General features: G+C 44.9%; 1 protein-coding gene across 1 annotated transcript in view; it reads right to left on the bottom strand.

Annotated features, from left to right (window-relative positions):
* Nucleotides 1-1601: 1601 nt before the first annotated feature.
* SLC38A11 (solute carrier family 38 member 11) overlaps nucleotides 1602-14078 on the bottom strand; it is an 87340-nt gene continuing 74863 nt past the window's right edge. The window contains 5 exon segments of the mRNA XM_084804692.1: nucleotides 1602-1853; nucleotides 3098-3222; nucleotides 5534-5658; nucleotides 9616-9769; nucleotides 11247-11317. Coding sequence (XP_084660818.1) covers nucleotides 1602-1853; nucleotides 3098-3222; nucleotides 5534-5658; nucleotides 9616-9769; nucleotides 11247-11317 — 727 coding nt within the window.

Below are 14078 nucleotides of genomic sequence, written 5' to 3' on the forward strand. Positions count from 1 at the left end.
AATGTTTAATTAGAAGTTCATTGTGGCTCCCAATTGTCTCAAACCATCTGACTCTATCAATTTCTTAGAGGGATCCATTTCAGTTTGCTAAAAGAAGAGTTTTAATTTTCATCTTTTTCGAAATTAAATTTTATTTTAGATGCTTCAAAGTTTTTATAAAGTTGACAAGGACATTGCCCTTTTACTATAGGTTGGCACAAAACAAAACAACAAAGATTTAAGGGTAAATTGAAGAAAGTATCTCAACAAATATCCCCAGCTTAATATCCCAGGCTTGTGATGATAAAAAATGAATGACAGAGAAATAGTTGGGCAGGGCAGTCCTATGGTCCCTGGAACAGCATCCCAGGAAATCTCCCTCTGAGGTCAGAGACAGAGCTGATCTCAGATTCCTCCTCCCTGCCCCTGTGGAAAAATCTGTGCCTCTCACCTCTGCAACGCTGGAGAGGAGGAAAAGGGGGAGGATTATGGGCATGGTGTGGGTAGAGTAGGGGAGGCTCTAGATGCAAAGGATCCAAAGCCCTTCCAGTTCCCAACCATACCCCCAACACGGGGAAACATTTAGACCAGCCCTGGAACTGGTCTAAATGATTTCCTTCCCATTGCTCACAATGGGAGTGAAATGGTTAAAAAAGCACCAACAAATCAAGGAAAAGCAGCAAATGCCACTCTCCCCTCACTTCCACTTTGCTGGCAGGTGCCCATCAGGGCTTTGGAAATGTTGGAGCACTCTGACTTCACGGTGCTCCTACCCAAAGACAGGATTATGCCTATATTCACTTATCAGCTTGCAGTATAGGGCATAAGACAATAACTATTTGGTTTACAATTTAAATATAGAACTTGGTCTTGATGGTCTTGTGCAGAATTTTAGTAGAGTCACTGAAATTAAAAGGGAAACTTTTTTTTTCCCTAAGAAAGCTATCTGAATATATAGGGTTGACGTTCCTTTGATTGCAAAGAGATCTTATGAATTTCCCAGACTTTATCAAACCAACCATTAACAGGCGATGAGTTTTACACCTCCAGTACAAAGCTATTTGATATTTGGCGGTGTTAGTTAAAAACAAGGACAACCCCCAAATCGGCTCTCTCCTTGTGATGGGAATTAGGTTTCATTCTAAGCAGTCCAATCATGCTTAGGGGAGTGGCCATGGCTCAGTGGCACAGCACCTGCTTCGTGTGCAGAAGGTCATAGGTTCGATCCCTGGCTTCTCCAGGTAGGGCTGGGAAAGAATCTTGCCTGAAACCCCGGAGAGCCGCTGCCAATCAGGGCAGGCAATACTGGGTTAAATGGACCAATGGTCTGACTCCGTATGAGGCAACTTCTTATGTTTCTATACAGCAGCTGGGTCCAAAGACTTTATGTACTGAAAAGTACAGGACTTTATATACTGAAAAGTACAAAACCAGTATTTTTGCCTTTTAGGGCAAGTCCACAATGGCAAAACATTAGAGTTCTCAATGCAGCTTGCACCCTTTATATTCCCTACCAAAAAGTATTTTTTTTAAATGAAACATTCAACAGGCCTCTCCAAAACCCACATTTACAACTGCGCCGTGCTTCCTTGAGAGGCATTCCCTGCTTAGGGCTGGCGACTTTACTGAGAAGATGGAGCTGTATTATTGTAAAGGGAGGCGTTTCCAAGGAAGCAGGAAGGCATTTCCTTTCCGTGGCCACATTCCTGGGGATGCAGCATAGTCATAACAAAGCCAACGATCATCACTAGCACACCAATAGTGAGGATCAGCCCAGAGAGGAGGTTATCCGAATGGGTCCATCGTTCTTCAGACAGCTTCAGATAACAGGCTGCAGTCAGAATGAGGACCAGTGGCGTCGCACTGAGCACCCCCTGCAAATAGGAAGCAAAACACAAAGTATACAGTTGTGGTGAGCTTTATAGGCATGCTGCTGTAATCCATTATATGTAAACAGCTTAGAAGTGGAACTGGAGAAAGAGTCAACGGCTGGATTCACAAGTAATGCTAACTCATGGTATGGGGCGTTGAATTCTAGGTTGTCATGATGTGGGAACCCAGCTGTGCTAACAAACTATGGCTTATTAACCACAAACAACACAGAACACAAACACATTGTTTGCTGTTGAGTTGTGAAGAGTGGGTTATTTGAACTATGGGTTGTTGCTACGTGTGAACCCAGAACCGTGAGTTGTTCATGGGTTGTTTTGCCAGACTACAGAGGTGGTGGGCAAGAGTAGTAAAAAACGAAATGAAAACCCAGCCACTCTACATGCCAGAACTACAGTGCTGCAAAGGCATTTGGGATACAGGGAGGAAATGGGAAAGGAGGAAGGAAAAAAAATAATCCTGGAATTGAGAGAACAAACCAGTTTGATCAATCATCTGCCAGACAATCCTGGGTAGAGTAACAAACCACGGGTTAACCAGGAATTAAATAAACCATGGGTTAGCATTATGTGTGAACAAGGTCAATGACTAAACCCACAAATAATATTGTTACAGATATCTAGGTCTTTTTTTCCTGAGAAATAATTGCTTCATAAATCAGGTTAACACAAAGGTATCCTAAATCAGCTTAGCACTGATCTTATGGGCTGTATCCTACTGCCAGCAGAACAGACACTGCAGGCAGATCGAATTCTCCGCCCGCCCTGCAGCCCCTCCATAGCAGATTGGAGGGAGTGCAGGGGAAGGAGAAGATGGGAAGGTCCTGTTGCGGGAGGGGACATCCCTTCATGTAATACTGGATTCAGCCCTATGTTATTATCCCAACTAACTGGGTCAGCATGACAATTTCAAGCCTTTTAAGATCTTATGAGTTGAATTCCACCTTCCAGACACGGAAGACAGTGCTGCAGCTGATGAATGTACTGCCTCTCTTGCCTCTAAATTTGGTCCAGAAGCTTGTGGGACTTCAGTATGATCCTCCCTCTTTTTTTCTGGAAAAAATTTATTTCTGTAGCTTCCCAGAGCCAGTTATTGTCTTGCCACAAAGTAGCACAGCACATGTCTTCCTTAAGCATATCCTGCTAGCACAGTCATATTTTGAGGTAACTATTTTATCAGTTCTTGTTAAAAAAAAAAACACACCAATTTACTAGTCATGCACATTTACATTTAGCTCTGATACTATTCCCAGGCAATCATATACTAAGGATATGCTTGTAGCTACAGCAACAACGACTGTCAAGGTAACATGGCAAAGGGTTGTAAGGTTCCCATTGAAAAACATATTTGCGAAATAGAAACACTGAAATAGAAACACTGTTTTAAGCACTGCTGTGACAGGTTGCTCATTTGAATGAATGACATTAATTAATTAAATTTATATCCCACCTATTTTCCTCCTTAAGGAACCCAAGGTGGCATACATAATACTCCTCCTCTCCATTTTATCCTCACAACAACAACCCTGTGAGGTAGGTTGGGCTGAGAGTCTGTGACTAGCCCAAAATCACCCAGTCAGCTTCATGGCCAAGTGGGGACTAGAACTCAGATCTTCTGACTCCCAGTCCAACACTCTAGCTGCTACATCATGTTGGCTCTCACACACCAGGGTTACACACAAACCAGGGGTTGCTTCCAATGATAGTCCTATGTAGAGCGGATCCACTGAAATTAATGGGACTTAAGTTAGACTAGCATTGGATACAACCCATTGGATACAGTTCCAGAAGAGAACTTCAATGCAATGTCCTTGCCCCGCAAAATAGTTCACACAGTTTTTGTTTTGGAAAAAGTTTCCAGGATCATCACAGATAGCCATCTTGAAGATGGCCAAAGATGGAGTCTTTTCATATGCCTGGAAAAAGAGATCAATAGCTGACCTAGAATGATGTCTATGATATGGGATATGAGGATTGTGTAAAATCCATTCCATTTGTGTTTCAGAGATTGTCAGGTGCTGTTCATTCCATTGTCCACCCATCAGTGGAATCAGATTTTTTTCATTTTCAGATTTGCGCAATTGCGCAAAACTGCACGAGCAGAAATGAGCAAATTCTCCCAAATACGCAACACCCCCCCCCCCCGTGCATCTTCACACTTTAGGCTATGCGGGAAATGCACATTTTTTGCTGGGTTTTTTTGTGCCTATGTTTCTACAATGAAATTTATGCAAAATCAAGAAAGTTAGAAAACGGTCTGCAAGTCTGCAGAATCCACCTAACAGGGGGAAAGGCTGTTCTTCTGCGGAATCCTCCAGTCAGATTCATAAAAATCAGAACTCATTTGGTTCCGTTGTGGATTTCTCTGACATCCCAATATATGATCCACTATTTTTTTTATACAGTTTCAAAAATCTTTCAAAATATTGACAGAAGATCAAAGATCCAGTATACATTAGACTCAAACAGAGGTCATACAGTTCCAAAACAAAAAATAAACATGATCTCTATCAGTAAATTCAGTTCATCTCGTCTTACATTCTTATTTCAACATTCTATAAAGGGTTATCATCATTTCAGAGAATCCCTGTTAGATTTAGTTCTATGCCGCAATTTCCTACAGTGAGTAATTTTGTACATTGGAATATTCGGTCACATATCCCTTCTTCCTTGATCCAATGTCAGCAGTGGTTGCATTCAATGTTCAGCCACTACTATAGATGCCACTATTAGCATGTTTCCTTACATTACAGTGGGCCAGTTCACACAACGTGACAGCCCATCACGGTTAAACAACCCTTGCACAACCCTAAAACAGACTGTGGGTCTTTAGGACAGGGAGATATTGGAGAGAACTCCAAAAGAAGCTCAACAGTTCTCATAGGCCTCATATCGATTTGAAAAGTATTTCCTTGCATTCATTTCCAGTTCCAGGACTGAGGTGGCCAGGGCATAGTGTGAAGGCACATGAGGCATCCACCTTGCTGAAACAGGTTTGGGTCTTGTCAGTGCTTGGAGGGGAGACCCCTGGGAACCACATGTAGCCACTTTGAGTTCCATGATGGAAGAAAGGTGGGATGTAAATGTAATAAAAAACAAACAAGCAAATAAATAAATAAATAAATAAATCCGATGGGGCCGCAGTTGCAGCTGTCATCCTGGTTTCCCAAATATGCAATGCCTGAAGTTCCGTAATTCCATGGCATTATGAGTTAAAAACAAAACAAAACATGGCCACCATATTTTTTTATAGCAGACACCTTTTCTTTTCTTTTTTAATCCACAGAGCCCAGCGCCACAGAGTGACAGAACATCTAGGACATTGAATTTTGGGGAAACTAAGAAGGCAGCCACAACTGAGTCATGCTTTAAATGGAAAATAAAACTGAGGAATATTCAGTTTGATTAGGTTTCAGTCCAATATATCCAATAATCTATTTTAGTCAAAGATATTATAAATGGACTGAAATGTTTTCTGCAACAGAATTCATCACATCTGATTTTACATTCCAATTGTAATTTCTGTTGGCACCAGCATAGAAAATAATAACTTTGTGGAGTCATGAGGTAACACCAACTCTGGGCACTGATCACACTGCATTGTATTAGGATTTCGGAAATTAACAGTGACTCACTGCATTCTGAGAAATATACATGATTAATGCTCACCTCTCTGGTAACAAAACACTCTGTTGGAAAAGTTAGGATGACAGTGATTCCATAACAAAACCTTCCAAATGTAGCAAGGTCATCACCTCTGCAATAGTTTTCAAATATGCCTCCTAGGGAAGTAGTAGACAATGAAATGAATTTCACACTCACAAGAGACATAGCTGGTAGAGAAAATACTGGATATGAACAGCAATATAGGCATTCATGAGAATGTTGTCATTTAAACATTACTGGTTCAATTCTGGTGGCTCAAAGGAAGAAACCTGTAACTAGATAGCCACAAATGCTGGCTGAGGACCCAAAGAGCTTGAGCACATCCAGTGGGATTTGGGGCTTTTTTCCCATAGACTGTTGTTGTTGTTCTCTTGGAACAGTAGACCTCTGTGCCAAATCACACCCTGTTTTTGGAGGTCCCTTCTAGTTCAAAGAATCCCATCTGGCATTTGGCATGGTGAGCTGTTACTTAAGAAACACATGCCTTGGACATGTGGAACTAGTTGCACAGTCCATTCTGTCGTGGTCCCATTTCAGAATTTGCTAACAGTTGTGCATGCTGGGAAAATGTTTTCTGTTATTGTGCTGCGTATTTTTCTTTTTCTTGAAAATCATTTCCAAACTCACATCTTGTTTCCATTCTCTATGCCAGGGGTGGGCAGAAAGCAGATCTCCAGATGTTTTGGACTTCAACTCCCAGCATTCCTAACCATTGGCCATACTTGTAAGGGCTTCTAGGAGTTGAAGTCCAAAAGATCTGGAGATCTACCTTCTGTCCACCCTGCTGTATGCCAGACTTCCCCAAGCTGGTGCTCTTCAGATGTGATGGACATTTCCCATAATCCCCCAGGAGCAGAGCTGGAAGTTGTAATCCAGTACATCTCTAGGGCACCAGGTTGGGGAAGGCTACTCTATGCTAAGATCACTTTGTAGGAATATCCCTTCCATTGGATTTAGGGTCAGGGTGCGAGGTGGTCTTAAAGAAGAAAAACACAAGAATAGATTTCCATTGAAGTGGTTATTCTTAGGACAAGAACAATCACCAAAGGAAAAGTAGAGGAAGTCTCTGGGAAAACACACTTCCTATGCAGCTGGATCAAAGCTGGAAAACTGGACCGGAAGACTTCAGGTAGACCTTGGCTGTGGAAGCCATTGTAAGTCTATGACTACATAATGGGTCGTTATCTTCAACTCAGAATATTACCAATGGGATTTTTGTACTTGGCATTTTGAACTACAGAATATCTAGCAACTATAGCAGATGCCTGCGATGTAGCGTGAGCAAAGAATTGGTTGTGCTACAGTGCAATGTGCAAGGTTTTGTTTTTTCACATTTCTGCATAAGTCCAAGAAACAGAAACACAGATCCTCACACAAGGTACTCTGAAGATATGGAAGCAACTCTACTGGTGAGAGCTGCTTCTGTGTTGCCCTTTACTCTTCATCTTCAGCTAAAATGGGATCCAAAGAGCCGTCAGCAGAAGGCAGGCAGCCACCAGCACTCTTCCACTAAAGCTTGCTCTCAAGGAACATGCACAAGAGACTGCATGGTGTAATAATATAAGAATCTCATGCTTTTTCTGCTTGCTGAAGAGGTTGAGCACAGTCTTGAACCAGCTATTGTTCAAGTGGAAATTTTTTTTTCTTATGCAGCACTCTAGTGCAAGGGATGAAATAAACCTTCCCTGAGTGGAAGATACCTTCTGCATGTGAAAAGCCACCTTTGGCTCCAACTCCTAATAATATTACATTTTCTCTTAAGAACAATATATACTACAGAGAAAACAGAAGTTCTGTACTTACACATTAACTTTAGGTTCTCCTCAAGTGAAGGGGGCCAGCTAGTCTGGGAAAGGCCCTGCCTCCGGGGCTGGGAAGCAGTCTCCGATCTCCTGGACTCTTTCCAGCACCCATCCATCAGTGCAGAAGCCCTTCCAAGCCTCTCAGAACTCTAGCAGCTGACCACCCACTTGGGGGCAGGGAGGAGTCAGGCTGAGGTGGGCTTCTTTCCCTGGCAATGACTGCTGGGGTCTGGTCTGGCCCTGTTTTGCGGGCTGCTGCCACCTTGACTTGCTGTCCATGGCTGGTAGGATAGGAAGGCCTGAAGCGCCTGCCAGGAATGCAGCACCTATCACCATCTCCTTCATGGCCTCCGCCGTGTCTCTGTCCAGGTCCCGCGTGCCACTAGGGAGGACGCAGCTGAGGCCCTTAGAGCTGTTCAGGACGCCTCGAAGCCTCTGCAAAGGGTGCCCCCTGCTCTTTTATCATGTTGGTTTGTTGGTCTAAGTCCGAGGGCAACATCGTCTGGGAGCAGAGCGCTGGGGATGGCGAGATCCTTCATTACGTCTTGAAGGAGATATCATTTGTCATAGTAGCGGTGGGCAGAGCGAGGCTTGGCCCTCTCCTTCTGGATAACCTCCTTGAAACTGGCTGGGATCAGGACTGCTAGGGCAGGGGGAGATGGGTGGCAGGAAGCGGTTCTGCTGCTCCTGCAACCTTTGGCCTGGTCCCTGGCGCCGCTTGTGCCTCCCCTAGGCCTGAGAGCTGTAAAATCACTGGGCAGCTGGAGATTAGCTTGGGGAACACCTCCAGTGAGAAGAGCCTCCCCAGGGAGAGCTGCTCCTTCAGTTTTCCCCTCCCCCCTGGGGTTGTGTTCTGAGCCTGAAGGGGAAAGGTGATCTGGAGTCTGCGCTCGACTCCGAGGGCTCGGTGAGACTCTCCATTCTCCATCTCTGCCTCCTGGAGGCCTGGGCCTCTCTGGTTGGCTTGGGAGCAGGAAAGGCCTTCACTCTCTTTTGTCCCCTGTGTGGGGACAAAAGGGCTGGGTTGAGTGTGGGGCTTGTGGTCTGAGTGCGTCTCTCCGGACCCCTGAGGAAGGGGGAGTGGTGCCTGCTGTAGCAGGAGGTGGACCTGGTCCTGCAGTGCCTGCTACTCCCCTTGATGCATCTCCTCCCTCAGGAGCAGGAGAGGTCCCTGTGGCTTCTCTCCTGGCTGGCGGAGCCCCTGGACCTGCTCCTTCGGGGCCTTGATTGTGAGAGGTCTCTGGCCTTGTCTTGTGCCCCTTTGATCACAGCCTTAGCGAAGCGCCTGATCTCCTCTTCCCCGATCAAGGAGGGGGGAGCAAGGTGGTGGTGGAGGAGAGGGGCCACATCAAGCCCTCCCTAGTCACATTCCCACCCTTTGAAGGGGCCACCTCCAACCCCTGAGGGCTCACTGGGGGAAGGGTATTGTCACCTCTGCTGCAGGTGGGGGTGCCATGGGTTCAGAGGGGGCTGGTGGGGCTGTTACTTGCTGGCTTCTCCCCTTGATTCTGGTGGCTCCAGCAATGGGAAGGCCTGGCATCAGCAGTGGCGGTGGCAGAAACGCAAAGCTTTCTGGCACACTTTGCATCCTTCCTGGTGTTGTGGTGCCCAGTTGCCACTGCAGCGTGATGCTTACTCTCCTCCTGGTGAGGACCAGGCTTGAGCCTTGTGTGGGAGGGAGGCAGGGCCTTCCCGCTAGATCCCTGTGGCCCCCAGATCATGTCCCTGTCTGCCAGGGAAAGAACTGGGCTGGCTGAGGGGCAGGATAGATCCTCTTCTTCGGCTTCTTTTTCTTCTTCCTTTTTCCCGGATGGCTCTCCAGGAGAGCCTATAAGATTCTGCCTCACACCACGAGGCAGGAAGTTCAACGGGAGCTTGAGGGGGAGGCCCTGCCTCCTCCTCCAGAAATCAGAAATAGGAGACTGCCTCCTGTGAGGCCATACTAGTTGGCCTCCTTCCCCTTGAGTGGAGGAATAAACTGTGTGATACTTCCAAATGATAATTTCTGGTGAATTTTCAGTAGACAAGCTTGAGGCGTGAACGCAAGAAGCCCTACAGGCTAGAAATGTGCTGTGCCATGATTTTTTTTTAATGTGCTGTTTATTTTTTAAAAATAAAAAGCTTGGTTTTCTGGATGATGAATTCTGTAACAGTAGTAAATCCTACACAGAATTCACACAGTCCTGGTTATTGGGCAAGAAGGTGGAAACCAAGAGAAATGTTTAACTTGGGTGATCACAGTGGGAACTTGGTCAGAAGACCAAGTGAACAGTAACTATAACCCATGATGGAATAACTTCCCACATGTGGCAAACACCAACCTGACAAGTACGACAAATGAAACAGACACAGGTGTGACACGAGCCCAGTTGCTTAGTGTGGGTTCTTTCAGGGAGCCATAAATTAAAAAACTGTTGTGATGGCAAATGAATGCTGAAAGAGGCATAGCAGTTAAAAAAACACAATCATGTGCAATATATACATTTATATCTATATGTAGCAAACTAGCTTTAGGAAAAATGTATTGCAAAGTAGCAGAAATATAGGATGTTTAAAAAATGTGCTATTGATGTCAGTCTAGATTGTAAGCCTGAGGGCAAGGAATGTTATGTGCAGATAGTCGTGGTGATAGGGATGCTTTAAATAAATGCATGCATAAATTCAATGGGCAAGTTATGTACGTTTATTAATCTCCCTTGGGACCTTGGGGCAAAGTAGATGTTATGCTAATTGCATTTGGTACAATTTTCAGTAGCAGCACTTAGCAGCCCCCTCCTCTTCTGCAACATCCTGTAGAACTTACCTGTAGCCTGATGTCATCATGTTCTGTTTCCCTGCTCCTACTCCCTATCATTGGCTGCTGCTGGTGAAAGGCGGGGAAACATATCATGGGATGTCAGCTTCTAGCAGATGTCACTAGAGGTGGGAGCTAAACATGTGGCAGCCACTTGTTTTCCACAACAGCGAGTGCGGCCGTTAAAGTGCTTGGCTTTGGCTGGGCCTTGTCCATCCAGTCTGATGACACACGTGAGGAATGAACCGCACAAGGTGGAAGTGAGATATTAATCGAAACCATGGATGGGGAACATGTGGCCCTCCAGGTGCTGTTGGACAGCAACTTCCCTCACCATTGGCTGTGCTGGCTAGAGCTGATGGGGGCTGCAGTCCAACATCTGGACAGCCACATACTAGCTAACCCTGATCTAAACCTTTGATATGCTACTTCTTCCACGAGACCCTCAGATTTAACTGTCTGCTACCACCTTTCTCTCCTTGAGGACCTATTTCTAGCCTTCACCTCTGCTGAATGAAATTATGCTGTGTGCTCCACATATTTTAAAGGAAAATAGAACAGAACTGCTGTGGCAATCTCTGGAAGCAAGAATGCTCTCTGGAGTATTCTCCCCACCCCTCACCCCCAAATTACACTGAAGAGAACGATCTGTAGGATGTGGCATTTTCCCTCTGTGGATCCTCTCACTACAGTAATGTTGCACAATTATACAAATGCATTAACAATTAGAGCCTCATTAGGAACTTAGTTGGAAGAGGAGTACAGTGCAAAGAAAAGCCAAAAGAAGAACTTTCAAACTAGACTTGATCTGTGGCAGAAACAGTATGCTCCTCCACTGCCATTTTGCCCTAAATAAAAGACAAATATCATCAAGTCGGGGGAGGTTATACATCACAAAAACAGTCTAGGATTATTCCAGTATAGATGGCAATCAAGTGGGTAGCCCTGCAATTTCCACAGATCAATCATCAATTATTCATAAAATAAAATGTCCCATGAAAAATAAATACAGGCAAACCTAGAAGTATAAGAATCATACTGATGGAAAAGGCATCTCAAGAATGGTTGGTGGACTGCCAGTTCCAAAGAAATGTTGTGTAAAACACGGGCACATACCAAATGACATTGCCCCGATGGCTTGTATTGCATTTGGTTTTGCAAACACCCAAGGATCTTCTGACTGGGATCTGGGAAAGGAAAACTATATTGAGAGGTTGCCACACATTACAGAACAAAGCACGTGTATAAGAGAAACAAGTAATGTTCCAAAAGCAACAGCATCACAGTTTCGTGAGACGGTGGGGGCCTTTAGACGGATGCTCCTAGCACTACCAATCAGAAAACATTGTGAAGTTATTCCGTCTTGCTCTTTGTCATGGATTTTTTTGATGTGGTAAGAAAAAAGGCAGAAGTAGTGGTGGGAAAACCCCGGAAGGTTACAAGTGGAAGACGATGACATTTGGACCCCCCATAACATTCTTTGTTTAAGGCAGGGCAACTGCACAATAAAAGCCTTGTCTGGAAACCTCCTGGAACTACAAAACAATGTTTAAAAACCCAATTCTTTTGCCTAGAGAGCAATTTGTGCATTAGTCTAAGCTATTCTTATGTAAATTATGATAGGGTGTATCCAACTGTGTTATTCCACCAAGAGTAAGGATCCACTGGTGGAACAGATTCCCCCCTCCCCTCTGCAGCCCCCTGTATAACCCCCATCTTTCCTCTGGGGGGTTGGGGGACCTTCTTGAGCAGATTAGGGGCATGCATGGGGGGCTGCAAAGGGGAGGACACAGAAGTCCCACTGTAGTAGACTTCTGGTCACACTAGGGTTAGATCCATTCCTATTTGGTCTTATACCTTGAATAGAACCATTGGCAAGAGCTCAGGTGAAGTTACAGAATGGAGAGCTGGCATATACAGAGGCTGAGGTTTGACCTCTGAAAACTCCACTTGGCTGAGGGGGTCAAGGAACCCTTCCCCCTAACTGATGATGGAAAAACAAATGAGTAACTACATCTCCCCACCCCACCCTGCAATTTTCAGCCTGTTCAAGTAGCGAGTGAAAATCCTGCAGCAACAACGTTGTATTTAATAGGTGTGCAGTAAAAAGGAAATAAGGTAGTGCTGGAGGGTAGAATACCAACAGCCGGTAGCATGAAGTTCAGTGGATTCAGTCTGCATTCCTCTTCACAGGGGAGGCTGCTGCCATCTGCTGTCTCAGCTGCTGGACTCTCGGTGAAACGAAGAACAGCTGGACACAGCTGCCAGGCCATGGCTGTCCAGGGGACAGTGCACAGCTGTCTTGCTTTATCTCTGCCGCTAATACATTGCCCTTTCCAAGCAGCATTTGCCTTGGCCAATGCAACGTGAGGTTTTCGGTGTTTTTTATTCTCGCCAGTCCTTGATAGACTTTCTCCTCCAGAATATTTTTTTCTTCTTTTCACATTCATTACCCACTCAAGACTGGGAAGCGTCAGCATGCCTCAGGAAGAGCTCCTTCTTCTTTTAAAATCATGCTTATGAACAACAGTTATGCTGACGCTTATTGCACCTTCTTTGTAAAGAAATGCCAGTTCTTTCTTGCTTTAAAACACAAAGACATTAAGAGAGGCCTCCTGTACACCTATGCAAAGGTAGGCCTCGTTGAGTTCAATAGAATTTGCTAGCAGGTGAAATGTGTATAGGACTGCAGCCTAAAACATGTTTCTATATTCATTCTTTAAGTGCGTGGTGTGTGGTGTGTGTGTGTGTAGAATTTACGAGATCCATCCTTATGTTTCCAATTCAAGACAAGATGCATCCCACTCTGTTCAGGACAGCACTCTTAACCGCATATCCTTATACACATGTTCATTTCCTCTTGGAAGACAATGGAAATACTAAAAACTGAATACAATTAAGTGTTTGAATATAGCTAGAATTAAGTAGAGAGCCAGTGTGGTGTAGTAGCTGGGAGTGCTGGACTAGGACTCAGGAGACCTGGGTCCTAGTCCCCGCTTGGCCGAAAAGCTCACTGGGTGACTTTGGGCCAGTCACTGACTCTCAGCTTAACCTACCTCACAGGGCTGTTGTGCAGCTAAAATGGAGAGGAGGTGGATCACATAAGCCACCCTGGGTTCCTAGCAAGAGGGGAAAAGGCGGGATATAAATGTAATAATAATAGTAAATAAAGTATCTGCTTAAGTGCTTCTTTGAATCAGGAATTAGATAAGACCATAAGAACTGTGCTGGGTCAGACCAAAGGCCTACCTAGTCCAGCATTCTGTTCACACAGTGGCCAATCAGGTGCCCCACTGGGAAGCCCACAAATCGGTCATGAGTGCAATAGCACCCTCCCATTCGTGTTCCCCAGTAACTGGTCTTGCCTCCAATACTGCAGGTTATATATAGCCACCATGACTAGTAGCCATTGATAGCCTTATCCTCCATGAATTTGTCTAATTGTCTTTAAAATTCATGCCAGTCGGTGGCCATCACTATATCGTGTGGTAGCAAATTCCATAGTTTTAACTATGTGCTGTGTGAAGAAGTACTTCCTTTTGTCTTGAATCCCATCACTCATCTAACTGGATGACATCGGGTTATTTCTCCACACCATGCATAATTTTACATACTTCTGTTTGACCCCCCATTCCTTGCCCTTTCCCCCTAAGCTAAAAAGCCGCTATTAATTAAAATACACACAACAATTATAGATGGCCATCTCTCTTTACTGAGTGGAGGGGAAAATCCAAAAGCCACTGAAGGGTACTGCCTTCACAGGGATGCAACTAAAATGTCACAAGGGAGTGAACCACCTTCCAAGTTCTCCAGTCCTCCCTCCCTGCTGTGTTGTTTAACATCCAGAGGAAGAAGAGTTCTGGAGAACTCGAAAGCTAGATTCCTACTTGGGCGCTATTAAACTGACTACTGTACCTGATTGTGACTCCAACCAGATTCTTAGTTTCC

The sequence above is a fragment of the Heloderma suspectum genome, chromosome 1, assembly GCF_057233095.1.
Source record: "Heloderma suspectum isolate Gila_16-S chromosome 1, 16-S_ref, whole genome shotgun sequence".
Classification (NCBI taxonomy): Eukaryota; Metazoa; Chordata; class Lepidosauria; order Squamata; family Helodermatidae; genus Heloderma; species Heloderma suspectum.